This window comes from Corvus moneduloides, chromosome 1 (assembly GCF_009650955.1).
Source record: "Corvus moneduloides isolate bCorMon1 chromosome 1, bCorMon1.pri, whole genome shotgun sequence".
NCBI classification, from domain to species: domain Eukaryota; kingdom Metazoa; phylum Chordata; class Aves; order Passeriformes; family Corvidae; genus Corvus; species Corvus moneduloides.
In genome coordinates, this window is record NC_045476.1 from 6,641,727 (window position 1) to 6,668,791 (window position 27,065).

A 27,065-nucleotide genomic window follows, 5' to 3' on the forward strand; every position below is an offset into this window, starting at 1 on the left:
TCATATATGGCTTGAAAGAATCACAGAATATTCTGAGTTGGAACGATCATTAAGTTCAACTCCTGGACCTGTACAGGACATCCCCAAGAGTCACACCATGTGCCCAAGAGCTTTGTCCAAATGCTTTTTGAACTCTGTCAGGCTGGTGCTGTGCACGTTCCTGGAGGCCCTGTTCCAGTGCCCAGCCACCCTTTGGGTGAAGAACCTCTGCCTAATATCCAACCTAAATTTTCTAATATCTAAGCTAAGAAGCTTTTAAGCTGACGAAATCCATCATGTCAGGCCGTGTAGCAGGGGCCCTGGTAGATGTGGGTGAAGGAGCGTTCTCAGAAGCAGGAGGGCGACTGCGGGACCTGTGCACGTCAGTGGTGTGGAATAAGGAGTGAAACGTGCTGGCTTTGGCTGGGGTTATTTTCTTCACAGTGTCTAGCGGCTGGTTGGGATTTGTGCTGGGCACAGGGTTCATAATACAGAGATGTTAATTTTGGGGAACGGGAGTTCAGTTTGGAATGGGCAGCCCAGGAAGGTGGTGGAGTCACCATGGAAGTATTTAAGGAAAGACTGGATGTAGTCTGGTCGTGCTGAGTCGTAGGCTGGACTCGAGGACGTCCAAGCTCTTTTCCAACCTAATTGACTCAGCGGCTCCGAATTCATCACCCAGCCCCAAGCACGGCTCTCTGCCACAGACACAGCTCCGCACCCGCGGGAGGGCCCTGACCCGACATGGCGGCCCGGGCGCGGGCGGCGGCGCAGGCGCGGGGGGCGGCGCTGGCGGCGGCCGCTGCGGGCCCGCCCGCATGGAGCCCGTGCCGGGGGAGCCGGTGGCCGCCCGGATGGTGGCGTAGGGCCCGCACTGCCGGCCCCGCAGCATGGCGAGCTGCCTGCCGCCCTGCGTGATCGACGGCGGCACCGGGTGAGTGCGGGCAGGGGGGACCGGCTGCCGGTCCCCGTGCTGGGGACGGGGGGGTGTCTCCGCGCCGCGCCCCTCCGCCGCCTCCCGCTGCCGGCGAGCGCTCTTCGCACGGGGCCGCGCTCCTGTCGTGTGTCCCGGTGTCTTCTCGGCTTGCCGAGGGCTTCCCTCCGCTCCGGCCTTCAGCGGGCTGGTGCCCATCCCTCTCGTCCTCCTTCTCCCCCTTTTGCCCTTCCATCCCGCCGGAGCGCGGAGCGGGGCAGCCGTGCTGTGTCCCCGCCGTGTGTGTTTCTGTGTGCCTTTTTCGCCTCTCGGGACCCGTTTTTGTTTGTGTCCTCTGGCTTTGAAGTATTGCATGATGCAAGTGCTAAAATTGGGGACGGCTGGTTTCAGACGGGGAGAGGAGCCAGGAGCCCGCACTGAGAGCGGTCCGGAGACAATACCTGGAAAGGTTCGCGGAGATGCCCGAGCAGGGCGCAGTCCTGGCGGTGCGGAGCTGTGCGTGAGCACAGAGCCCAGCGAGCACAGCTCTCCTGCCTCCGGGCCCCTCGCAGTGCGGGCTCCTGCTTCCTCTCCCCGTTTGAAACCAGCCGTCCCCAATTTTAGCATTTTCAGCTGAGGTGGGAGCGGGCTGCCTTACTCCAGTGATGCGCTTGGTCATTGACTCATCCCTTCACCTTTCTCGGATCAGTGTGAGATTTATCCCATACTTAACCAAACCACAAGTTTTGTAACTCAAGTCTTGGAGGGCAGGAGTGACTCTGAATTGCAGAGGCTGTGTTTGGGAGGCGTTCCAGGAGCGGGACTGTCCTACCTCTCTCTGCTAGAGAAGACCCATTCAGCATCCAGTCCTGCTGTGCCTTAGTGGGGGAGGTGTCAGAGGGAGCTGTAATGAAGGTAATGCTGAATCTGTGGTGTGCTTTTGCTAATTAATACCTTTCCTTTGGCCCAACAGTTACAGACAGCTCTGAGGAGAAGAAGTGAAGCACCGGTCCTTGAGTAACTATTCATGCAGTAGCTTTACTTGTCAGACTTGGTGGCACTGATTGCATTAATTTAGCCTTTCCTCTGCAGGGAATTTGCAACACTATTTTTAATTTCTTTCATACTTGGAAAGTTATCTTTAAAATCTCCTGAACTAAACAATCTTTAAAAAACCAAACCCCAGACTAATCCAACCAAATCAAGAAACCCCAATCCTAGGTAACCACAGGAAGCACTTTCCAATATTGTGGTGCCACATTGCATTCTCCTGAAAAAGTGTGTCACATTTTGAAATATGTCTATATTAAACTGTAACAAAAGTGTTAGAAGTTTTTGCCTGTTTCTGCTTATACTTTAGCGTACCAGAAACCAGCTCTGTTTCCTCAGTGGGAATACTGGAGTTCACAGCTGGAGACTTTGGAAGTAGAATAGAGATGAGGTTCTACCTTATATATAATTCTGCTTGTTCTTTAGATACTTCTTGGTAGTTTCTCAGGTTTCTTCTGAAGATATTATAAGTATTTGTTCTCCACAGGTCTGTTGATATTACAGGACTGCTGCTTGGTAGTTCTGGAGAGAAACGGGAGGTCTAGGTGGAGCCTTTAAAAAGGGTACAGTATGAACTATAAAATCCAGAAAATGCATTAAATGCCAAGTCTGCCTTTTGCAGAAGACCTCCTTGGCTTTCAGTTTGTGGAGTAATTCCAGTGTTACACTAGCAGTAGATATTGCTGGCCAACAGTTACACAAAATAAATAAGGATAGGAAATTGCTTTTTGTGTCCTTTCAAAGAAATAACAACTGAAGTAGAATTTCTAAAATCTGTTTAGTGCTTGCATGGGTAGACTAATGGGGTTTGTGGGGGGGGGGAGGCATGCATCTTGTTTTGTTTCAGGAAGGGTTTGGATAGTCCCCAAATCATGCACGTTTGTTTTTCAATGCTTCCAAGTGACCTTAATTCATAGGAGACAGCATGATGTCTCTGCTGGTGGGACTTGTGCTTGACTTTGCTGTAGGGCACTCAAACATGGAAGACTTTTCAGCAAAGTGCGTACTGAATGTGAAATAAGTCATCTTGGAGAATTCAGGATGAAATGAGTCTGAACAAAAGCAGCCAGAAGAAGTAGCTTGAGTCATTGATGTGCAGTCTCTGGAATTTTCCTCTGTGTGGGCTGAAAACCTTCTTATTGTTGGAATGGATCTACTTTGGGTTACAAGCTTCAAACAGTTCATTCAAATTATTCATGAAAGGGCTTTCAGATGAAAAACTTGAGAGAGCATAGCACAAAGCAAAAGGTATGTGCAGATGTGCACTGTGGGACATTGTGTATATAAAACACACTTTTCTACTTAAATCTCTGCTACTGCATGACGTGTTCTGTCCAGCCACTAATTCATCTTTTTTTCATGTAAGGGATTTTAAGAAGTTTGTTAAAAGAATGGTTTTGTTGTTGTCTTGTGTATAAGGAAGCTGGCTTAATTTACTGTTATTTGCAACCACAGGCCTTAGTCCTGTAAAATGCCAGAATTCCTCCAAAAAAGTAAGAACAGATGTATAGAAAATGGGTACAGACCTTCAGTGAGAAACATACTGCTTCAGGACAGGATAACATTCCTTTAGTCTATTGGATAGATGACTCGAATTTCCTTTGCCATAAACTGTTCACTCTTTATTCACATATGTTGCAGAAAGAGTTAATGATTTGCTATAATCTTTTTCCATTAGTATTTGCAAATGACTTGACGTAGTGCAGTTTTGATGCACTACATCTTGATTTTCTCTGCATGAGGTTCTCCTCGTGATCGGTTTACACATTGCTGTCACTCCTTTTGTGGAGAAGGGCATGCTATTTTTAGTTTCTTAGGCCTACCAAGTCTTTCTGTGTTGCTGTTTTAAGTAGCTTTAAACTTCATAACTAGTTTTATTAATTGGCATTTAGCTGTGGGACATCAGAACAGTAGTAGGTGGGTGAGCAAAACGAAGATATCTTAAAATACCTCTCTTCAATGTATTTGCAGACACTGAGGAGTGCTTCTGGTTTGGGTGTATTTTAATGAAGCCATTCCTTTTTAGTAAAGGAAAAGTACTTTGGCAAAGTCTTACAGATGAGTTTAGAGGTAAATACTTGATTTCTGGGAGAAGTGAGCTGGACTGGGTCTTAAAACTTGAAGGTTAAGGTGTTTTTTGATGATGTTGCTATTAAAGATAGTTGGAGCCTCAGAACACGCTGTTCCCCCTTTTCTTAGTATATTTCTGATGCCTGATGAGTTGCTTTAGCCAAGTATTACCTCTCCTGTCCACATGTGGGACATGTGAACAGGCATTATTGTAATTGCTGTTCTGTGTCTAACGAGCTTGAGTTAATTAACTGTTGTTTATAATCACAGGCTTCAGTCCTGTAAAGTGCTAGACTTCCTCAAGAAACCCAATGGCTCTGCTGTATTCTTTATTCTTACAGTGGCTGCTGGTGCTCTTGGGTAAATTGTGCAGACATAATAGATTCTTTTTCTATTTGATATTTTCTCCTTCATCCCTTCTTCATTCTCATCCCTTGATTTCAAAAGTGCTTTTCCAAACCTTCATGAAGAACTTGTGTTGCAAGTTCCTCAGACATATTTGTAGTAATGATAATAGTCTGCTATGGCAGCCTGGCATCACAGGTGTTCTGGCAGCAGTAGCCTGGTTATTCAGCCTCTTAGCTGTCAGGGAAAGTGTTCTATTTACAGAGGCTATTTGTTTGTTAACAGGACTTTCTCAAAGCATTCTGCTATTTTTAATCACATCATATCTATCTTTTCAGAGGGGTTTTTTTGTGTGAATGTAACACATTGTTTTAAAGATGTGGACCAAAAAAACAATAGAGAGTGATGAAATACTAAAATAGGTGCATTTGGGCTTTAGTCTTTTGCATACTTGTACAGAGAAAAATTGGATGTCTTGTGTTTTCAGATGGATAAAGCAACTGCCTGAGTTCGTGATTGGTTCTCATACTTGGGAAGAATTTTCCAAAACATCTCTCTTCTCTCTAAAGTGGTTAAGGGTGCAGCATCTGCTTCTAAGTGCAGTCCATTTGTATATCTTTGGAGTTATTTCTTGGTGTAAGGTTTCCACCTTTCCGTCTTGGTGGGACCTCAGAAGAGAACAGGGTTAGGATGACCAATCCTCATGCAAAAGCTGGTGAAACTGGCTTGTGTACGAATTCATCATCCTGGCAAAACAGTATGGAAGAGACTATTTCTATTTTTAGAAATTGCTTGTTTCAGTAATGTGTAATTTCCAGAGATTTAAAAAAAATGAGTAGTCCTCCAAATCTCCTTGCATGAAATAGCCTTACTCTATTGGATCAGTTTTCTGCTAATTTTTAGTGCAGTATCCTATATTTTGGCCAGTTTCCAGTAGGTTCCTATCTCACTGGCAACAAATTGCTGCTTTTAATGAAATTAAGTTGGAATACTGATTATCTACACATTCCGCTACAGCTGTCTCTGTAATTTACAGATCACAAGATGTTGTATTACCATTAGTCTGCTAGGCTGTAACCCAGGAGAAAGAAAACTGTGTTTTAGATGCTTAAATATTCATCGGCGAAGGGACTGGAGACCAGGTAGCCTCTGTAACTGTTTAAGTCCAGAGCCTTTCCGGTCAGTGAATATTGAAATATCATGTAGGAGAGGGAGTATTTTCTGTAGGAGGTCCTGGAAGTGGGTTACCCAAACACTTTAATGTACCCTTGAGAGGTGGAATGAGTTTGGGTCCTGCTGGGCAAAACAGAAATCTGGGACCAAGTCTGCCATGTCCTGAGGCTCCTGGATAGCAAAGAGCAGCGCAACTGCATAATCTATCTTCCTTCTCTTTCTCAGTGGTCTTGGGAGAAATTTGAATTTTCCTTCCATTTGGTTTTATCAAAACACCTGAAATGTGACTACTTGTTCCAATATGTCTCTTGTTTGATCCTAAATAGATTTTTTTTTTTAACAGGTTTTGTTTCACTGCTTCTTTGCTTCAGCATTGAACTGAGAATTTAGTTATTCTCATAGTCTTTCATGGATTAATGGCACGCAAAAGAAATCTTTCCATATGTTACCTTCTGTGAGATGAGTTCTTTGAAGAGAATTTTTTTCGTTATACTGAGAAATAAACTTACCCTGTAGTTTTTTCACTAGGTGAATTAACCCAGCTTAAAAATGAATCTGTAAAATACTGAGCTGTAGGGGTTTGGTAACTTTACAAGTTACTCTAGTAGGGAAATTTGATCCATTCTTGAGAGGGAAGGTAAAGCTGTTTCAGACTGGTAGCCCAAAATGACTTTTACAGAGTGTTTCTTTTTTTAATACTGTGAGTGGGTGTGAGTTTAGCATGTGTGTTGAGGGGGAAAAGATGGCAAACTGAACTCACCTCTTGGCCAGACTTTAGTTTAAGAAATGAGTTCTGGTTAGACTGCAGGAACCTTTTAATTTATCCATGCACACAGATATATAAAAATTGCATTAAAAAGTATATATATGTATTTGCATGCATGTGTATGTATACATTGTCTTTGGTTTTTTTCACTGAGGCTTGAAGGGCTCTTTTTATGAGGTTTCTGCCTAATTGTCATTTCTAAGTCTTGAAACTAGGTCTTTTAAACCAAAAAAGGTTTTCCTTGGTTTTTATTATGTTCTTAGTCAAGATTCATTTCAGAGAGAGAAATAAGAGGAAGTGTCCTGTACTGGTCATAAATCCCAGTGGAACTCCTGTTGTTGCTTGTTAGGTCTTAACAATGTTCCCTATGTAGGCCTCATTCTAAAATGTGAAGAATCTATGCAATAATAATAATAAAAAGAATTTTTACTAGTAATGGCCTTCTTTACAATCAATCTAATTTAACATTCTGATTATGTTTTTCTGAGAGCCAAAGCAAGTGTGCATAAACACTTTGGATTAGACTGAAAGCATATGTCTATAATGATGATTAAAAACCCACAAACCCTTGCCTCCAAAACACACTCCTTGTCTTTTTAGTCTTGGGGGAAGTGGTTTTTAAACTATTGTTTGAAGTCTATTGAAGCTATAGCTTTGAAGAGATGTTGAAAGTATAAATATTTAAGTTCCAAGGTCATTGATAATTCAATTTAGATTTAATTCCTTTATCTAAGAAAACTGGGATTCTTAATGAGTATTTTTATACCAAATACTCTGTAAAGAGGAACCTACTTTTCAAGCTGCTAATGAAGATGCAAACTCTCTGCTTTGGCCATGGCATAATATTGTTTGCAAATATTGAGAATAGGATGCAGACAAAGACTTCAAATTCAGTTTACGACCTAGAGTAGGATTGATCTCATTTAAGAATGTCATGGCTTTAGGTTTTTCGTGTAAAAGTGATGTGAACAATGCTGATTCCCTCAAATCATGCTGCTGTTGTACTTCTGTTTCAAGCTAATGGCAATATTCAAGAATGACATTAGTCTCAGCAAGTATTCAATCAATTTTGTTGGGTTGGGTTTTTTTACACTGTTTCTGAAGTGGGTTTTGTTGTTGTTGTGGGGTTTTTTCTTTTTTTTTTTTTTTTTTTCCCCCCTAGGAGAGAGAGCTGTTTTTCACAGTCAGGGATGTTAATTGTTTCTAGTTGCTAAAGACCTGGAGTAGCTTGCAGCCACTAACACCGTGTAGAAATTTTTAGGCTTTATGTGGAAACTCCTTTACGTTTTTTCTTCCCCCTTCGTTTTTGCTCTTGATCCTTTACTTGTTAAAATAGATATTATATGTATATTGAAAGAAATGATCAATGCTTTGTACCGTCTGCTATCTGTTTGTAATGCATTTCATCAGTGCAGGCTTGCTTTGGTGTAGTATTTGTCTTTTATCACATACTATTACCTGTGAGGAGATGAGTGGTTTGTTCAAGGCCTGAAAAGGAATTGTATCACGACTGTAACACGGGTTCTCAGCTCTGGTTTGTACTTGTGACACGGTACTATTTTTTTTTTTTCCCTGTATTTGAGGATATTAAAGAAATATGTAAAGTCTTAAGGCCCTCTTTGGTCATGGTAACTGAAGAGTAAAATCTGCATGGCCCTGTTTTTACCAAAGGGTGGAATGTGACCTGCTTATCCTTTGTCATAGCTGGTCAACAAGATGGAAGAAGTAAGAGCTGAGTTTTCAGATTTGATAGTTCAAAATAACACTAGCAAAATTTGTAAGCTGAAGTTGTCTGAAAAATAAATTAACACCTAAAATATTTACCACTTCTGAGTTTTCTTCTCAGCAGGATGATACTTGAAAGCATAACCCAGAAAATGTGGACATGGCATGTGATACATGTTTCATCTTCACTTTAAGAAGTAGAGAGAATTGAAAGTATTTTTTTTCTTAATGTTTTTGCATCTAAGTGCATCTAATGACCTCGTGCTCATTTTTTTTTTCCCCTAGGTATACGAAGCTTGGCTATGCAGGAAATACAGAACCTCAGTTTATTATCCCATCATGTGAGTTGATTTTTCTGTCCCTCCAAATTGTAATATACACTGCTGTCACTGAGCACTTCCAGGATTAAATGACGTGCTTCCAGCTCCCAACTCAGCTGTCGTAGTCCCTTGTCCATCTGGGAAGTGTTACTCATCGTGTTAGCATCCTTGGCTAGAGTGTAGCTAAACAGAGCTCCTTGTTTGCAGTTAGCTTGGACTGTTGCTCATTAAACCAGCTCTTGGTTGCTATGACAAAGATGAAGAGAACTCCAGTCCAATTTCCTTTTTATCTCCATTATTTTTCTGCCCAGACTCTTGAGTAGACAGAATGCAATTTACCTCCTGTCTACCTGACACCATGGTTACAGCCTGGATAATCTGGGGAAGGCTTCCAATCAAATTAAGTGCTAAAGTGCAGGTGGTGTCTGCCTTATTTACATCGTCTGGGACTGTAGACAGTGTAATATTCAATAAAGTTGTTCCTATTAGAAAATGTTCCTTTTGAGTGTGTATTTACCAATTAAAATGTTCTTGCACATTTACCATGCTTTTGTTGAACAGATTTACTCTTTAATTTTTTTTGTGTGTTAAACTTGTTTAAAATGTTATACTTTTCTGGTGTTCTTGATTTTAATTGACATCTTAATAGTTTCTCTGAAATGCTATATATATTTAGAAATAGTAGCACTGACTATGTATTTATATCTATAATGGCATGTTACATCCATTTATGTTAAATACTGCTTTTTACTTTTTGTAAACTTTGCCAATTAACTACTTATTAATGCATCTAGACTACCTTGTAGCTGCTCAGGGTAGAAAGCGTAAAGATAAGGAAAATAAAGGTAATTGGTGGCTGAAGAAGTGAAGAGGACACGTGTTCTTCACCAGCTGTAGCTGCAGTACAGTCTCACTATTTTAAGGATTGTAAAATTCCAAACCTAAACTACTGGTAAAGATTTAAATGTCTTATGTTAAAGAAGTGGGATAGTAGGGATTTCTTGTGAATTTTCTATAAATCCTGTTTTATACAGCTGTAAACCTGTTGGGGTGTAGATGTTTTTCCAAAAGAATCTTTGCCTGTGAGTCATTTTTTGGTGCTAGTAGTATTTGTGGATGATGCATGCCTACTCTGCATTTTCTGCTGTATGTTATTTAGATCCTGATTATGACATATTTAAAAAAAACTATATAAATAAGGTTACATTTTAGCAGTACTTCATTCCATTTTTATTTTTAGCTTGCCCCAGATTTGATTTTTGCTGTCTCATCTTCTTGCCTACAGCAGCCATCATCTAATAATTTTAGTGGTAGTTGCAGGCTGCTAATGGGAAGCATAAGTGTCTCCAAAGATTTCTCTGTAGCACTGCAAATTGATTTCTCCCCTCCCTCTTTCCGTTTTCTCACCAACCAGGATAATGACTCTAATACTTATTTTTGAATACACAGTTTATTTTCTTCTTCTCCTGTGCTCTTCCCCTTTATTCTAGAGTTAAAACTCAGTAAATTGTGTTGCTTACTGGAATGCTGCACTCTGCTGTAGTCTGTAACAGAAGGCATTTTCAGTATTTTCTGTGAATTACTATTTGCATTAATGAGGGATGGGTGACCAGAATCCTGCAGGATAGAGTAAGAATGAACTCGGCTATATTGTCTTGTCAGTAGATCCCTTACATGATTTGTACTTTTTATATCCCAGTTTTTATTTCTGGAAAAAAATCCTTAAGTAAAAAATATTCATCACTTGGCATTTAGCTGTTTAAATTTTTTTGGTTTTATTTGTTTTTTGGGTTTATTTTAAGGTATTGCAATCCGAGAGTCAGCCAAAGTGGGGGACCAGGCTCAGAGGAGAGTAATGAAAGGTGTTGATGATCTGGACTTTTTCATAGGAGATGAAGCCATAGATAAACCTACCTATGCTACAAAGGTGAGCATTCAGGAGACTTAGACAGCTTTTCCCAAGTCTCACATTTTCATGATAAAATGTTCTAGGACTTTTGGATAGCCCTTCAAAACACGTTTGCTTTTTTTATAAAGTATTTTTATTGCTTTTTAAAAACTGCATGATTTGGTTCATGGCTTTACCCTTTTTTAGATATCTGTTTTACTAGTGCTGTCTTGTGTGGTTGGTGTTTGTGTAAATATTCATTGATATAGTGCAGCTGTTCAGTTTTCAAAATTCTGAGCTATTAAAATAGTGATATACACTGAATATTTAAATTCTTGCTAAAAGTGTACCCTTTTAACATACGAACTGGGAAATGTGTTGGATACTTTTGCTTCAGGGAATGTCACAATTGTTTTGTGAAGGGCTGTCTTCAGTGCTGCTGTTCTGTGAATCATATTTTCCATACCCTAGTAAAGGACTTCCTGTACTTACAAAGCGTTACTGGCTTATGAACTATGTGGAAAAAATAGTATTTTATACATCCTTCTGTGTTACTTAAATGTCAGCTGTGTTCTTAACATTGAACTAAAGGTAAACATCATCCCTGCCAGAAATTTTTGTTGAAAAATATATAGCCTATATGGTCTTTATTTCTTTTTATAATATGGAAAGGCATACTGAAGCCAAGTACAATTCTCAACTTTAAAAATGATAAAATTTATACAAAAAGACCTTAAAACACAGTTCTGCAGCAGACTTACAGGAATAGTCTGGATTCTGGCTGCTAGTCCTGCAAGGTAGAATTTGGCTTGGAAGTATGTGGGAGCAGGAGCTAACTTTGGATTGTGCCTCTAAATTAAAGTCAGGATGGAGGGTTTGATAAGATACATGTGAGATGAGGTGTTGGACTGTTCCTGGGTTTATTTGTCCTTGCATGATCCAGTGTTGACAAGTTCTCCTGTTGCAGTGGCCTATCCGACATGGTATTGTTGAAGACTGGGATCTCATGGAGAGGTTCATGGAGCAGGTCATTTTTAAGTACCTTCGAGCTGAGCCTGAGGATCACTATTTTTTAATGGTGAGTTAATGAGATCTGGTAAGGAAAGTTTTTAAGAGGAAAACCAAATGCCATTCCAAGCACAAGTAGCTCTGCTGGAGGATTTTTCTCTGTATGTCTTATTTCAGCTGTGAGAGGGTTTGGGGTGGGAGGAGAAAACTAATCTTTAAAGCTGCATTATAACTACATTCTGTTAATTTTGTGATGCAGGCTACTGCAGGTCAGCTGCTGCTTTTGAAAAGCTTCAAACACTGTCTAAATTCTGTTTGAAATTTTCTATTTTGAGTGCACTGAGGACTTTAAAAGTTTGATTACCATACCAAGCTAATCAAGGCAGGATCCTATTGAGGTGCTTTTCCAAAACTCTTTGTTTTTGCAGACAGAGCCTCCACTGAACACACCAGAAAACAGAGAATATCTTGCAGAAATCATGTTTGAATCATTTAATATCCCAGGACTTTACATTGCTGTGCAGGTGAACAAAGTGAATGTGTTCTTCTAAAGTACAATATAACTGCAGTGTTTTGGCCTTTTGTAGGCATGTGTCTAAAATGTTTGAAACAGTATTTTTTGAGAGTGTAAATTAGCACACTCTGCCTGCTTCTAAATATAAACTCTGTGTGCTGTAGGCAGTGTTGGCCTTAGCTGCCTCCTGGACGTCACGGCAGGTCGGGGAGCGGACTCTGACTGGAATTGTCATCGATAGTGGTGATGGAGTGACCCACGTAATCCCCGTGGTGAGTAGTAGGATGCACTTTGAAATCAGCAGTGGTTTGTACAAGGACATGGTTTGTTTATGACAGATTGAAATAAGAGGTGTCAAATGAAACCTTATTTTACAATTTTTTGTGGTGTTTGGGACTTTTTTCCTTGAAAAAGTATGTATTTCGTTATGTGAACTTTATTATATAATAATTTAGCTTGCAGACTACAGGAAGGTCACAGTAAGGAACCATCAAACCATCTTTTAAAAGGCTATTTCTGTGTAAAACCCTACTTTCTATTACTGTGATGCCTCAATTCTCTTTAGTATCAATAATTTTCATGGGTTTATGTCTCCTGCATGCCACCAGTGTCTGACAAGAAACGTCCTAACTTTTTTTACATCCTGTATTTTGGTTGTTTAATATATCTGGTAATGTGTGCTTTTTATATGATGTATTATATATTGTTGTTTCCACTCTGCTTGTGTGGAAACAACTATAAACTTGTATAAATACCTGTTCAGGTACATGGTTGATCTCATCAGTTTAATTATGTGAGGATGTTAAAAATACAGAGCTATCTGTGCATACTGACTGACATCTGTTGATGTAGTTTTGTGTGGTTTTGAACCATACAGTGTCCTTGAATGATCAGGTATTTTGGAAATGAAGATTTGATTCCCTTTAACTTCATCTTGCATTGGTGTTAGCCTGGTCTTCTCAGTATTTTTATTGCATGGGCAGTGCTGTGAACAAACAGGATTTACTGTGTGAAACTCTGAAAAGTGTAAAAAAAGGAAGGGGTGAAATAATGTGGCTCAGCAATACCAGTGTTTTGAGTAAATGCATCCTAAAAAAAAAATTCGGCAAGTAGTTTTTTTAATTTTTGTTCTGCTTATTGTTAGATACTACTTAATTTATTTTTTCGTGTCTGAGAAACTTAATAAATTTTATATGTTTTTCTACTCATTTTTCACTCTCAAAGAGAACACAGGTAGTCTGTTTATTATGTTTGCTTTTCTGATGATGCCTTAAAGGAATCATCTTATCTGACTAATCCGTACAAGACCAGTTATCACTTGTGTATCTATTGGATAGTCCTTACCTGTTTCTATGTGGTAATCAAGGTCTTTAAATAAAAATGATCCCCACTTTGCAGTAGGGGTGCACATTTTTAGAGTGATTTTACAGTTTAAAGATTTTACTTTTAATAGAAAATCAGAGTATTATAAAAATGAATGTTAGTTATTGATACACAGTAAGTTTTCCCCTTAAATATGTTTTTTCCTCTCCTCCTACATAGGCAGAAGGCTATGTAATTGGAAGTTGCATCAAACATATTCCTATTGCAGGTAGAGATATTACTTACTTTATTCAACAGCTTCTAAGGGAAAGGGAGGTAGGAATTCCTCCTGAACAATCTCTGGAGACAGCAAAAGCCATAAAGGTACACCCTCCTTTATCTCTTAATACATATATAATAAATCTCTGTGAGCTAATTTTTTGGCTCTAGCAAGTTGCCAGTGGCTCTCTTAAAAAAGCAAATGTAGGCAGTGTATTATAATTACACGAGCTTCTGGTGGTTTATCCAATCAAGTGTGGGGGTAAGAGGAAGAGGAAGAAAATATTCGTGCTAGACTGTTTGGAGTATGTTCTGCAGATGAAATCAGCATTTAAACTTAGGAGTTGTTTAAAATTTGCTTTGTAATAGAATTTTTAAAAAGTAGAGTGATTGTGTGGGTCTGATCTTGCAGTGAAAGCTTGCCCTTGAACTTCTTTATTGTCCCAGACCTGTTGTTGGTGATGTTTTCATTTTGGGAGAGGCAAATGTGGCTGAGTCAGCATGTGCAGCCCTTTGGAAGCAAATGGGGCTCGTGCTTTGTCTTGTGGGGTTGAGGCTTCAGTAGTCATGTCGGTGAGAAAGTCCCTCGAGTAGCTCCATCTGTAAAAATGCCCACAGTTTCCTTTTTTGATTGTGTTGCACTTTAATTCACCAGTGTACTAATTATTTCAGCTCTTTTTAATCCATGGTGTTTCTTAACAGGAGAAATACTGTTACATTTGCCCTGACATAGTGAAGGAATTTGCCAAGTACGATGGAGACTCTCGCAAGTGGATCAAACAGTACACGGGCATCAACGCCATCAACAAAACCAAGTTTGTTATCGATGTGGGTTACGAGAGGTTCCTCGGACCCGAAATCTTCTTTCATCCCGAGGTAAGAACAGGGAATAGCTGTGCTAAGTTGTGCCATTCCCGGTGCCTGGGCGCCATCCCGTGGCAGTGAGGGGCCAGTGAGTCTCCTGAACAAGGTGCGCTCACAGGTGACTTCAGCACAGCAGAGAAGTGTTTCTCTGATGTCCAGGCTGATGTTTAAAACATCTTGTTCTGTTCCTTTAAAGGCACTCTGAACTTGAGAAGAAGTTGTTTGAATTCACAGTTTTTATGTAGTATTTTCCTCTTTCTTTCAGTGTCAGTTTAAACAAGTCTTCCTTTATACTTTGCTGCCAATCCCTTTGGGCGCTACTCAGCATTGCGTTGATGATATTTTAAATATTGGATGCAGACTTTTGATACTGAATCAGTTTATAATGCATGGATGATAAATTCATTCTTGAAGGAAGTCCATTGAAATCTCTGTTGGTGTGGTCATAAGTAGGATGTACAATTTTGGGAAAGATTACTGTACCTCATCTGTCTGATTTTTGGTAGTTCAGTTTGAGTGAGTTTCAGGATATTGTGGAGAGGAAGGAGTCAAGTTTTAATACAGTCCTCTCCATTCCTGCACACTTGGTTGAATTGATGCAGGCACTCATAGTCTGTAATACTGTTAAAAACTTCTATTAAAATGTACATTAACACTGGTGAGGTTTCCGTTTTCCTACCCTCCTCCTATTTAAGAATATTAAAAAACTTCTCTCTGTCACCTTTTGTCTAAATTCCTGCTTTAATCTTCTGTGGTCAGTTTGTAGCCATCTGATCTCTTGCCAATATTTAATCTCTGGGTTAAATAGTTTTTCTTCCCTGCTGTTTACCCATGTGATTTAACAGAGAAGCGTTGAATCCCATGTCAGACATCATTTTAAGAGCTCCTCTTTCCATAAGTCTCTGAAAAGACTGTTGGGAACAGGATGAAGGACCAATTTCCATGTATTTCATTTCTTGATAGTTTCTTTACTCTGTATTGAAAAAAACACCTGAACCTGAACTGACTTCCTAGACAAGAAAAACATAGTAGATGATGTGTACAGCATCCAAAGAGAATTTCTTGTTGTGTTTCATTAACTCCTCACTTGAAAGGGTATCAGCTTAGCTAAGTAAAAGCTGCCTTCAGTAAAGCTGTCTTGTAATGTTTTCCTATTTTCAGTTTACAGAACTTGTCCTGAAGTCTTTACTACTCCTGAAGTTAGGTCTTGGGGTTTGTGGTTATCCAGATTATTTCTTCACTTTTTAAATTAGATATTTTATTTGCCATTCTCCAGCCATATTGTATTAGCTAGTAGACTGCAATTTTACATTCAGTTCTCTTGCTCCTGTTCTGGGATGATGTTATACCCTGCCTCTCACTTCTACTTATTTCTTTTTCCCTGCTGTTTTATCAATATCTTTGTGGAGAACTCAGGAGTTTTCAGGCTGTAGCTCATTCAGATGAAAACTCTGTGTGCAGCAGCACGGCTGCTTGCTTCTCTTTTGGTTTATGTGGCTTCATGGTTTTGCTTCTTGCATGATTAATTCTTACTGTGGAGGTTAGCTTGAATTCTTGGGGAGTGCCCCCATCATCCTTAGGGCTTCTGAGCTCCAAGCCAACTTCCTTTGCTAATTTTCTCTCGGTTCAGTGTATGCTTGTTATGTTTGACTGTTGTTATTTGTTCATCCAGGTAGATACCTCATCTTGCTTTGAATGTAAATCCCATGTACTTCTACCCCTTTGGAAAAGCTTATAATATATCCAGAATAATATATTATTATATACTGGTAATTAATGTAATTTTTCAGAGTTTAATCTCTGAAAGGAAAAAAATGTGGGCTATTATCAGTTCTTTTCTTTAAAGCTTAAGTTTTAAGTGGAAAAATGCCACTAAAATGTTTTCTAGCATTAGCAACTCTTGACTCTCTAGTATTCATAAATGCAGAAATTCACATTAGCACTCTATTGATGGTTGCATTGACATTGGTGGGGGCTTTCACTCAAAACTGTAGACTATTTATGCTTTTTTGAACATTAGATACTTCCTGGGCTTGGGGAAAAAAAATCTAACTTTTTGGTGGGAATTTTAACTGGAGTATTTTAGAAGCATTAATTTTTTTTTTTTTTTTTACAGGGAAGCATTCTGATTTGCACACTGATATTTTTTATCTCACTTGAAAGGAAAGGCAGGACCACAGTGCATAGTAATAGTATGTTTAATATTGCAGGAGAGCTCAAACTCATGTCACAGGCAATAAAAGGCCCATAGTGCATAAACTGTAAACAGTGAATTTCTGACCAAGGAAGAGAATCTGAGTTTCTCAGCAGAAAAAGAAATTCTTGTTTCCTTTGTAGAGAAGTGATTGTTTTAATGTAGAATAAGTGGTGAGCAAGACTTGAAACTCCCACTTATCCCCTATTATAAAATCTCTCCACAGTCTTATTTCTGCCTTTTTTTTCCCCTCTGTTCTTTGGATGAAAAATCTAATGCCTGTTCTGTTTCATTTTAGTTTGCTAACCCTGATTTCATGGAATCCATTTCGGATGTAGTTGATGAAGTTATACAGAACTGTCCCATTGATGTCCGGCGTCCATTATATAAGGTATGGCCTTTCTCTGGCAAGATTCATGTTATTTATTTAAAGACTAAATACCAGCATCATGATCAGAAACCTATACATGGATACCACATCCTCCATGATGAGAAATGTGAACTTGGTAGAGAAATTAAATGAAGTGCCACTTCTGAATGCCACTAAATATTTGCTGGTTTTTAGTTTTGAAAGAAAATTATCTGTAAAGCCTTGATACATATATAAGTATTGTCCCTGAGGAACTGAGGCACAGGGATGTTATTTGTATCTGACATTTGTAATGTGAATTCTTGTGCATTGACCACTTTGGTTTGCCCATTTTAAGGGTTATACTGTGATCTTACCCCTCTCACTCCCCTCCTTCCCCTGCTTTATTAAGTAGGGATTTCAAATTGGTTTTTTTCATAGCCTTGTCTTTTACGTGCCCATTGTCTGCAGTTTTAGTCGGTGTTGAATCACTTATAATGTACATGAAAACTGAAAATATTTCAGGAGACAACAGTTAGGCCACCTTAAACCTGCCTAGACTGTAGTCCAGAGGTACTTGCAGTCCCTGATTTTTAAGGAGTGAAAAGTAAGGTACTGACATGCATAGTCCATGTCAAGCTCTGTATTGGCAGCACATCCCGTGGTTCCCAGTTTTCTGCTTGAGCAGGAGCAGTACCATTTTCGAAGTAACAGCATAAAGCAATAGCACACAGAGATTTGCCTGCTCATGTAAAAGGTGGTAGCGTTCCTCACCTGTTAGAATGAGCATTAACTTCCACCTAAGTCATGTCTCAAGGTAATTTGTAACTACTAAAATTTTGCAGTCCCTTCTCTTTGCCTGGTAAACACTCTCTGTAATCTAGAACAAGATGTAGCACTCCAGAGCAGATCTGTGGAGCAGGATAAAAGGGATAGTTAAACTACTTCACAGGCTCATTTGTGACTGTAGATGTCTTCAGTGGCTTCAAGCTTAGGTAGCAGAAGGCTTTAGAACCCCTTAATGTGTGGTTGTGTTTAGGGTCTGCTTTTTACCTGAAAGACCAAAGCTTCCTCACAGCAACAGCTTCTTTGCTTGATAGGGTAGGGCTTGGTACTGACTTAGAAAGTGGTGTTTAAAATTTGAGGTTGTTACTTTTGCCTCATCATAATCAGCAGACAAATAACTTTCCCTTGGCTTGGCATTGATTGAGACTTTGTTTTTCCTTTTTCTGTTTATCATTATACTTGGTTAATTAAAATAATGTTTCACAATTGCCTGTTGAGTGTGCTGAGAAATATCAGCAGCTATTAGTGGTGATAGTTGCTATCTTCTTTAAGCAAGGTCGCTTCAAAGGGACAAGCATCTCTTGTTCCCATTGTTTAAAACAGTGTATGGATGCAGAAATACTCCACTCGTACTTTCTCTCTGAGGTTTATCAGTTTCAGCACTTGCCCATGGTGCTGAGTGGTGGCCAGCCAAGGCCCTGTGCTTTGGAGCTGAGTTTCCATCAAATGTATTTGGATTCTTCCTTAGTGTTCCTGCAGAAAATACCCAAGTACCTAATATCCTTCTTGCAGACTTTATGTGGTATGCAGCCTTTGAATCATTGTTCCACAACCCATCTTTTGATGTCCTATGGTATTTCTGAGTTTTATTGGCAATATCTCTGTTTCCTAATCTCATCAACATCTCTCTCACAAGGCCAGTTATCTTACCTCATGTTTGGGCCAGCAGAACCTAGATAAGACTTCTGTAGCCAGATCTGTGACTCTTAAGGGGAGGAAAGCATCTAAGATTCATAAATGCTCATTGGTCAAAAGGAATGACAAAAGTCAGAGGCTCTGAAAGTTTTATTAATAAATTACACACTTGGCATGGAAATTGGTCAGTTAGTTTCTGACCTACTATATAAGCACACAGCAGCAGGTTTTGGGTAAATGGGTTGATGCCTTGAGAGGCCTCCTAGAAACAGAGACTAGACAGGAGTAAGGGAATAAGGCAGGTATTTATTGGAAAGGCCTTCAAAGGTACCCCCTGAGGGCCAGAGGCCATTGCCAAGATGGACCCCAAGATGGATGACAGGTCACGAGTTCTTCACACTTTTATAGGTTTGGTTCATTTGCATATCAGAGTTAATTCTCCAGTTAAAGCTTCAGTTTAATTATGTAATTTCCCTCAGCTTGCCCCCTTTAGAGGCTCTTTGGTTTATACTTTTTGGGCCTAGGACGGTCAGGGTGTCCTTGAAGAGCAGGCCCAGAGAGGCTTTGTTATGTCTACCTATCATGAGAGAGCAGGCTACAAGAAACTAAAGAGTTACACACTAAGCAGTACAGAATTTGAAAAATATAAAAGTTAAAACCTAAGGCATCAGGGTGTAGAGTGAAAAGGAAAAGAGGAATTAAAGAGAGAAAGCAAAAGGGAGCACCAGTCCTGGTTTCAGCATCAATCCAGCTGCATCAGTCTGTCCAATGACATATCCAGGGTCTTGGGGGCACCCCCAAGGTTTGGGGTGGGGGTGCCTTTTTATGGACAGGTTTCTCTGCCCCAAATAGGTTTCTTGCTTTCCATGTAAATTAGTTACCATGTGCAGTCTTTTCTTTCAAGCCTTTCTGAAAATGGGTTGGAGGGCTTTAGGGCCCTTCGGTGGTAGTAATCCCACCCTATAGTCCATGCCCACTTCCTCCCTCTCGTTCCTTGTACTGCATTGTGGTTCTTTCTCATGGACAAATGCCCTATATCTGCCTTGCCCCTCTTCTCCAGCCAAATCCTTTTCTTCCTTACAGTGTGTTAATAGCATTAGTCCCTGTTGTTACCAGCAGTTCTTGTCTGTTATTACCAACAGACCTTGGCTGGCTGCACAGCCATCTGATTATTGGTGTTTGAGACATACACAGGAGCCCCTTACTTTCTGGGAATTGGGAGCTCAAAAGGATCTCAGTTTCGACTGCTGTTCACAGGATCAGTAGAGAGTGGGCTTTAATTATGGTAGTTTTCAATCCTGGCCACAATTTGAGTTGGTAAGTTTCTTTGAAAGTTCAATAACAGAAGTATTATTTCACTTGAGTTGTTATTCAGGCAAGGAAAGTAAGTTTGCAAGGCTGTTTGTTAAAAAACAGGTTCTCACTAAACACCTGGGAACAGACAGTGTTTCTCTTAAGCTCAAGAAGGACTTAGTCCAAGTGCAGTTTGTCAGGGTTGAGGCCTAATGAGCTTTCTCAGATCCCAGTGGGGGCTGGGGTGGGGGGGAGGTGCACCCCCAAAAATCCATCCCACAGCTGAAGTCAACTTCTGTGTGGTTCCACAAGATCCCATAACCTGCGGCCATTCAATACCAAGCATGTTTAAGTATTCATGATTCAGATCATGCTGAATCAAATGACAACATCCTTAACCTTTCAAGCCAACTTCTCAAGTTGAAAACACTGCGTGAGGTGGGGACTGTAGGATGCTGGCCAGTGTGGTGTTATATTGTTGATGAATTATGCAGGTTTTCCACGGAAATGCAGGTGCACGGAGAGAGGGTTTTGACAATATTGGCTCTTTTCCTTAGAGAGGGTGACTTTTTAGCTGGGTGTGCAGCTGTTGTGGATTCTCTCAAAATGAGAACTTAGTGAAATAGTTGAGCCCATTGGTGCAATTAAGACTTGGACTGCACTTGTGTCAGTGTTCACTCAGCAGGTTAAACTGCCCAACTCACAAGAGCCCATCCTCAAAGACTGGAGAGGTCCAGGAGGTTAACAGGGTGGTAAAAACCCCCTGTTATCACTTCTGACTTCAGTTGCTGATAAATAGAAACACTTGGTGTGAGAGCAGCTCCAGCTGCACAGTGTGATGGGTAGATGGCACTGTTCGACTGGCTTTGCTGATCTGTGCTCCAGCACCAAAGAAATTCTCTGTTACTGACCCAGAGCAGAGTGGGGAGGCTCTGGGGGTTTGGGAAGGGTGGAGAGGCTACCAGTCCATGGCATCTGCTGGCACCATGTCAGGACATGGGAAAGGAATGGCATTCCTGCTGCATTCTTGTGGTGGTCAAGTGGAAGCCCCAGGTGCTTAACTCTGTCAGTGCAGCACAGGAGCACTGAGGAGAAGCCCTGCTTATTCCTATCACAGCTGTAAATAAATTTATAAGATTACTCCTCCTAGTTGGTTTAACAATGGCTCAGTGCATCTGTAAGGTTTTCTGGTTTCTTTTGAAATTGAGGCATATTTCTGCAGAATGGCACAACCATAAGTCATGCTGAAATCTCTTGCTATTACTTGAAACGTGAAATGAATGTTAAAAATCATGATTTTAAGGAAAAAGAAATGGTTTCTATATCATTAGAAGTAAATGTATTTGGAAAGTAGTGTTTCTCACAATAAATTCACTTCTTTGTATTATATTTGTTGTTTGGTATGAACAGTATTTATTCTTATACTTTCCATACCATGTTGGCAAATAGTGCCCTGTTTTAACCAAATTAACAGAAACATGCAGGTTAATTGATTCACTTGCTAAGGAAGTGCTTGGCTTCAGCTTGCGAACCTTCCTGGTTTTGCCCATAATAATTTTTATTAACAGTCATATATTGATCTAATTACATGTGTCAGGTGGTCTGGTTGTGTCATGTTAACTTTTAATTCAGGCTGTCAGTTGGAAAGAAGGGAAAATGGGATGTGTTGTTCTTACTTGCCAGAAAAGCAGGGGATGCTTTTCAGCTTGGTGCTGCAAAGTCTGATGTGTCCAGCTGAGAGTGTGCTCACACCACAGTGCAGTGTGAAGATGCACAAACCAATTCAGCACCTTGTGTTTGGTAGTGCTGAGTTCTTCAGGAGCTAGTTTCACTCTTCGGGATTTTATGTGAGCTTGATTTAGTCAGAGATTTCTGTTGCACGAGCTGGGTTGCTTTGTAGGGTAATTTCATGTCTCTGCAGCGTTACATTGTACAGGCATAATACCAGAAATGGTACGAGGAGAAACTCAGTACCACAGAGTTTGCAAGAGAAGCAAAAGGTGCTGATGAGAAGGGGGAAATCTCTTGCCACCTGTCTGAGATGATCTCGATGACCTTAGAGGTCTTTTCCACCCTTAATGATTCTGTGGTTGGCATCCACTCTCCTGGTCTACTTCCAGAAACAGGCCACTTTCATTTATTTGCTTGTTGCAGTGAACTTTTTCAGGTGTGTGGAAGGGCTTCATCCCTCTCTGTTAAGGGAACACATTATTTCAAAACAACTTAAATGTGCAGCCAGTTAGCTATAAAAGTGAAAACCAGCTGGAGGTTCTTTCCATCAGTAGGTATGATAATTGGTGTTAGCTGAGAAACATGGGGGCTGCTCGGAGCTGTTAAACCAGCTGAAGTGTGTTTGAGCAGAGTAAGATCAGAAGAAGTCTTCTTTAAAGGAATCAGCTGGAAACAGATACTTAAAGCCTAACTTCTTTGATGTCTTTTTCTGGGAGGTCAGAGGATTCCCTGACAGGCTGAAAACCCAAACATTTCTAGTAAGCTTTCTCCACAGTCATATTTAGCATGCTTCATTTTTATGATTTTTTTAAGCAGTTACTGGAATTACTCAGATTTATTCTAGCGAATACATTTGAGAGGTGAGGTGGGTGGTGCTCCCTTGGTTGTTTTTTGGGGTTCGTTTTTGTTTTTTTTAATGTGCCCATCTTTTCTCACTGTTACTGTATCCTTTGTAAGTGGTGGGTGTGGTATTTGAGGGCTGGGGAATGAATGTGGATTCTGCTTTCATTGTAAGTGAGGAGTACCTGGCTTCTGACCTTGCAGAAGTCTGACTTGCTGAGTTTAGAACTTATGGAAGGCTGTATATCAAAAGTCTTGACTAAAGAGTTAGCATGGATTTGGTCTGGCACTGACAAGAAGTCCGGGGAGCAGGGGGAACTGTAACTGTATAATTAACCATCTTCTAAAGGCAGTTGGTGTTGCCTAGTTACTTACATCCAGAATTTTGCTTAGCCTGGCTGGTCCAGATAGGTGATAATGAGGTGATTCATCTGTTCAACATTTGTGCCTTGGTGCTTCTGTTCTCCTTGGGCAGTGTTATTGTTGAACTGATTTCAGTGTGTAGAAGTACTTGAATAATCATAATTTGAAGAAGATGTACTTCTTATCCTCTAACCCTGGAATGGTAACTGAGTGGAAGGATCCTCCCAATGATACTGCTAACTCTGTACTTGTATGAATTGGTCTTGCATGTATTTGAAAAATTATTCCTGGGATTATTTTGGAATCTGTTTTTACTGGTAGCATTGTCCACTTTATGGAGTATGCTTGAAGTTTAATTTGCTTTGAATAGAATTATTGCTTTCACATTCTTTGCCAGCTTCATTATCTCCAGGCAATATTTTCTGATGGCATCTTTTTAATTGCTATTTCATCACTCAGGTTGGTTGTTGTCTTTTTTTGCCCATTAGCAATTTCCTTTTCCCAAGTGGAGTGCATGACCACTTTGATGCAGGGGAAGAGATGTTCTTATGTGTGGGGGGAGTAGGGAGAATCCTCCCTCCTGCTTTAACTTTAGGACCAGCTGTGATTTCTGGCTCCTTTCCTCTTCTCTGTCCTCTTTTCCTTTTGGAAATGTTTCAGTAACGTTATGGGGACTTGTGCTTTTTTCTTTAAAGCACACCTGCCTTGTTATGCATTCTTTTATACTGTAGATAATCTGAAGCTGTGAAGAAATGAGTTTTTTCTACTGTAATGGTTTTTATGATGTGCAGGGATTTTTTTTCTCATGAGTAAACAAACAGCTTTCTCCTCCTTTTCCAAGGTACAAACAAGACTTCCCTGGTTATCTGTTGCTTAAAATCCAAGTACTTCTGCACCCTGCAAATGTGAACACTTATTATGCATGTCTTTGACTCTTCAGATCCATGTGCAGGCTGAAAACAGTGGGTCAGGGATTCTTTCTTCATGTGCACAGTCTTGGTCTGCAACGTCAAAAAATGTTACTGAGGGAGAATCCTTAGACCTGTGTGTGATGAACTCCTGATCCAAGTTCCTTGTAGACATGTGTCAGAGGCATGTGAGTGGTTTTAGAAAGTGCTAATTGGCACTTGGGGTTGTAGTTGCAGCACTGTGCAGAGGCACATGTGCAATTTAGTCATATGGAGTTCTTTTTTCTGATCATGAGTTGCATTTTTGCAGTGTTAACTTCTAGAGATCCTGTCTGATGTTATGCTTTAGGGGTCCTGTTCTGAATCCCCTGCCTTTGAAATGGCTTCTGCATTAGTCTGTGATGCTGCAAGGTTATCAGAATTAGGGATGGGAAGTCCTAAAATGCCTGTTTAGAATCCCAAGTACAAGTCCAGCTAAGAAGCGTTTGATTCTGCTTGGAAAAGTAAGTAGTACCAGACAAGCAAGGGAAGAGGTATCATACCTTCCTCTGTTCTGCAGTTCTCTGTGAAGGTGTGGTGTCTTTTTGAAGAACTCTGGAAATTAAAAAAAAAAAAAGATTCAGATAATTTCGTAGCTATGTAATATGATGAGACTTGAGCCTTTTTATTGTCAAGGCTAAAACTGCATGCTGTGAACATTCTCAGGGAAACTTCTTGAAGTAGTGTCTTACTTCTGCTGCTCTGCACTTGTAGGGTAATAGTTCATGGTTCTAATGGAATCCTCTTTTGCAATAACCCATTCTACATAAATGTATTTAAAGGAGAAAAGTAGGGGAGCCATGAACCTCCTATGAATTGGGGGATGCTTAAGGTGTTCTGCCCTCCTTGTCAGCTTCCCAATGATGCTGAGATCCAAATAGTCACCTCTGCAGTGTTGGCTGGTGGGAAACTTGGTTGAAGACAGATTTACAGAACGTGTCTTTAATTTCTGCACAGAATGTGGTCCTCTCAGGAGGGTCCACAATGTTCAGGGACTTTGGACGACGACTGCAAAGGGATTTGAAGAGAGTGGTGGATGCAAGATTGCGGCTTAGTGAGGAACTCAGCGGTGGTCGGATAAAAGTAAGCAAGCGTTTCAAGTGTGTTAATTATATGACTAGTGACAGAAACTTAAGTTCAAAGTTTTCACCTCACTAGTGAAAACACATTGTAAAGTCAGTAGGATATGTTTATGTGTTGTTAAATGCGCTGGTAGCCTTGCAGTGTATGACATCTCTTTATAGGAATCTTAAAATTACTGTAAGCAGTTCTGGTTTTCCTTCTAGGAGATGTGTGAGCAGTAGGCAAGAGGGATTTGTGTCCTTCATCACAGTTACCATGAAGAGTTCTATGACTTGGTCTCCTAGGGGGAACATATCTGAGTAATAAGTGTGATAGTGATGTGAATGGAGGGTTGAAGGTGTCTGGTTCTGACCACGTTAAGTTTGCAAAACCAGCTAAATATGAACTTTTTTCCTTAGCCCAAACCAGTGGAAGTTCAAGTGATAACACATCACATGCAGCGTTATGCAGTTTGGTTTGGAGGTTCCATGCTGGCTTCAACAGTAAGTCTTTATCAAAGTTGTTCGTAATTTTTATTGCATTTTGAGTTCTGGGTGTATTTGATCTGACTACTAAGTTTTAAACTTTTTCATTGTGACAGCCTAAACTATGTCACATTCTGGAATCCTTACCCAAGTTTTATCTCAGTAAAATTTGGACAGGACAAATGGGAGCTTGAGTAAGGATATCATGAGTTGACATAATTCTGATGTATTTTTTTATATGGTAGTTGCAATATAGTGCCTTTATTCCTGAAGTCAGCACTAGAGATCAGTTAGGACTTCAGGAATATAAAATCCAAATCAGTGGTCTTAAATGCAAGACAGAAGCAAATACAGGAAAATGGGGGCAACTGCTGTCTGCCAAGTGGGAGTTCTTACTGCTGTGTTTACAAGCAGTCTTATGACCAGACAAACTTCTCTTGATTAGTTGTATTCATATCCTAATTTCTCATTTTATTATATTTCAAAATGTAATACTATGTCATAAAGCTGCAATCTACAGAAATGGTAAGATGTTACATATTTGTTGGTTTTTTCTACTTATGTTCTTATGCTTTTGGGGGGATTTGTTTTATATTTTTATAGCCGGAGTTTTTCCAAGTGTGTCACACCAAGAAGGACTATGAAGAGTATGGCCCTAGTATTTGTCGTCACAATCCCGTTTTTGGAGTCATGTCATAATGTTCACCCAATGGAAGTAAGATCTCTGATAGATACTGTGCTGTTGAAGAAACTCATGCAGTGCAGAGGAAAGCAGCAGACACTGTAAATACTGAAGCAAGATGTGGTTAACTCTGAGGCATTTGGATCACCATGGTGCACTAAAGCACAGCTTACAGCCCCAAGTCATTTCAGTATGAGCCATTTCTCTGCTGACTACTCAGAGCCTTTCCTTCTTTCTTCCTAAATGTGAGGTAATTGAAAATAGGTAAGTCTCGGTTTAGGGGGTTGTGCAAATACTACTGAAACTGAATCTAGAAGAATAAGGCAGTGTTTTACTGCTTGTGGAAAGATTTAAACCTTTCCCACTTGTGCCCTGAGTTTGCAATCAAACCTTTAGCAATGGAGCACTAAATACCACATTGCCTTTAGGAGAGTTGGAGTGGATACGGGTACCTACCCAAATGGAATAGATTGCAGGATTGGGACAGTACTTTGTAAATGTAGGTTTTCATACCATTTTGTATTTTATGATATTGCTAGGGTGAATTGATGCCTAGTTCTAAGCACGAACAGCTATCAATGTCATGGAGTGGTGTTATGCAGTTCCAGGTGTGAGGCATGTATTGGAGTTGTGCCCCCCCAATATTTTTGGGGGGAAAATAATAAGCCATTTATGATAGAAACTGATCTGTTCATGTTTGGATGATACAAAGTGATTTACAGTATTGTACGAAATTTATTATAGACACTGTTACTTTGTTTTGAATTTTCTGAAACTGTTTTTTAGGAGATAATGTTTTGTTTTGCTGTTGGTGAGTGGTGGATGACACATGGGCCTTGCACCAGTGAAATAAAAGCTGTTAACATCTTTATTAGTGTTTGTGGTTGTCCTGATTTACTCCCCCACTTCATCTCATGAGGTTGGTTTGGCATTTATATGTCAGTGTCTGTGGGATCACATACACTGAATGTGAAGGGACCTCCGGAGATTTCTGGTCCAGACTCTTGTGTAGTCCAGGGCTCACTTCAAAATCACCTCTGTTTGCTCAGGGCCAGTCAAGTTTCTGTGCATGGAGGTTCCTGAACACCTGGGCATCCTGTTCCAGGGCTTAACTACCTTGTTGTGGGTGCATGTTTTTGTGTTATGGGCACAGCTTTTGTTCTATGGCTTAAATCTTAACAGAGTAGGAAATCCTGCTTCCTCTGTCCTTGCTGATACTTGT

The 27,065-nt window shown here is 40.2% G+C and overlaps 1 protein-coding gene across 2 annotated transcripts; it reads left to right on the plus strand.

Moving 5' to 3' along the window:
• The first annotated feature begins 767 nt into the window (after nucleotides 1-767).
• On the plus strand, nucleotides 768-26,714 carry ACTR3B (actin related protein 3B). Of its 2 annotated transcripts, none has more exons than XM_032098927.1 (12): nucleotides 768-913; nucleotides 8,307-8,362; nucleotides 10,144-10,268; nucleotides 11,197-11,307; nucleotides 11,666-11,761; nucleotides 11,916-12,023; nucleotides 13,294-13,437; nucleotides 14,035-14,208; nucleotides 16,689-16,781; nucleotides 24,572-24,697; nucleotides 25,096-25,202; nucleotides 25,771-26,714. In XM_032098927.1, the coding sequence occupies exons 1-12, from the start codon at nucleotides 870-872 to the stop codon at nucleotides 25,946-25,948; spliced, it is 1,362 nt and encodes a 453-aa protein (XP_031954818.1). In that variant the 5' UTR covers nucleotides 768-869; the 3' UTR covers nucleotides 25,949-26,714. The 2 variants fall into 2 exon arrangements, with proteins under 2 accessions (XP_031954818.1, XP_031954809.1); XM_032098918.1 differs by having other exon boundaries at nucleotides 769-913; nucleotides 25,096-25,179; nucleotides 25,765-26,714.
• The last annotated feature ends 351 nt before the right edge of the window (nucleotides 26,715-27,065 follow it).

Bases quoted from the DNA above. Each gene is read 5' to 3' on its own strand.
- ACTR3B (XM_032098927.1), top strand. From the start codon at position 870: ATGGCGAGCTGCCTGCCGCCCTGCGTGATCGACGGCGGCACCGG. The intron at 914-8,306 runs GTGAGTGCGGGC...TTTTTCCCCTAG, and splicing joins GTGATCGACGGCGGCACCGG to GTATACGAAGCTTGGCTATG. The intron at 24,698-25,095 runs GTAAGCAAGCGT...TTTTTTCCTTAG, and splicing joins TCAGCGGTGGTCGGATAAAA to CCCAAACCAGTGGAAGTTCA.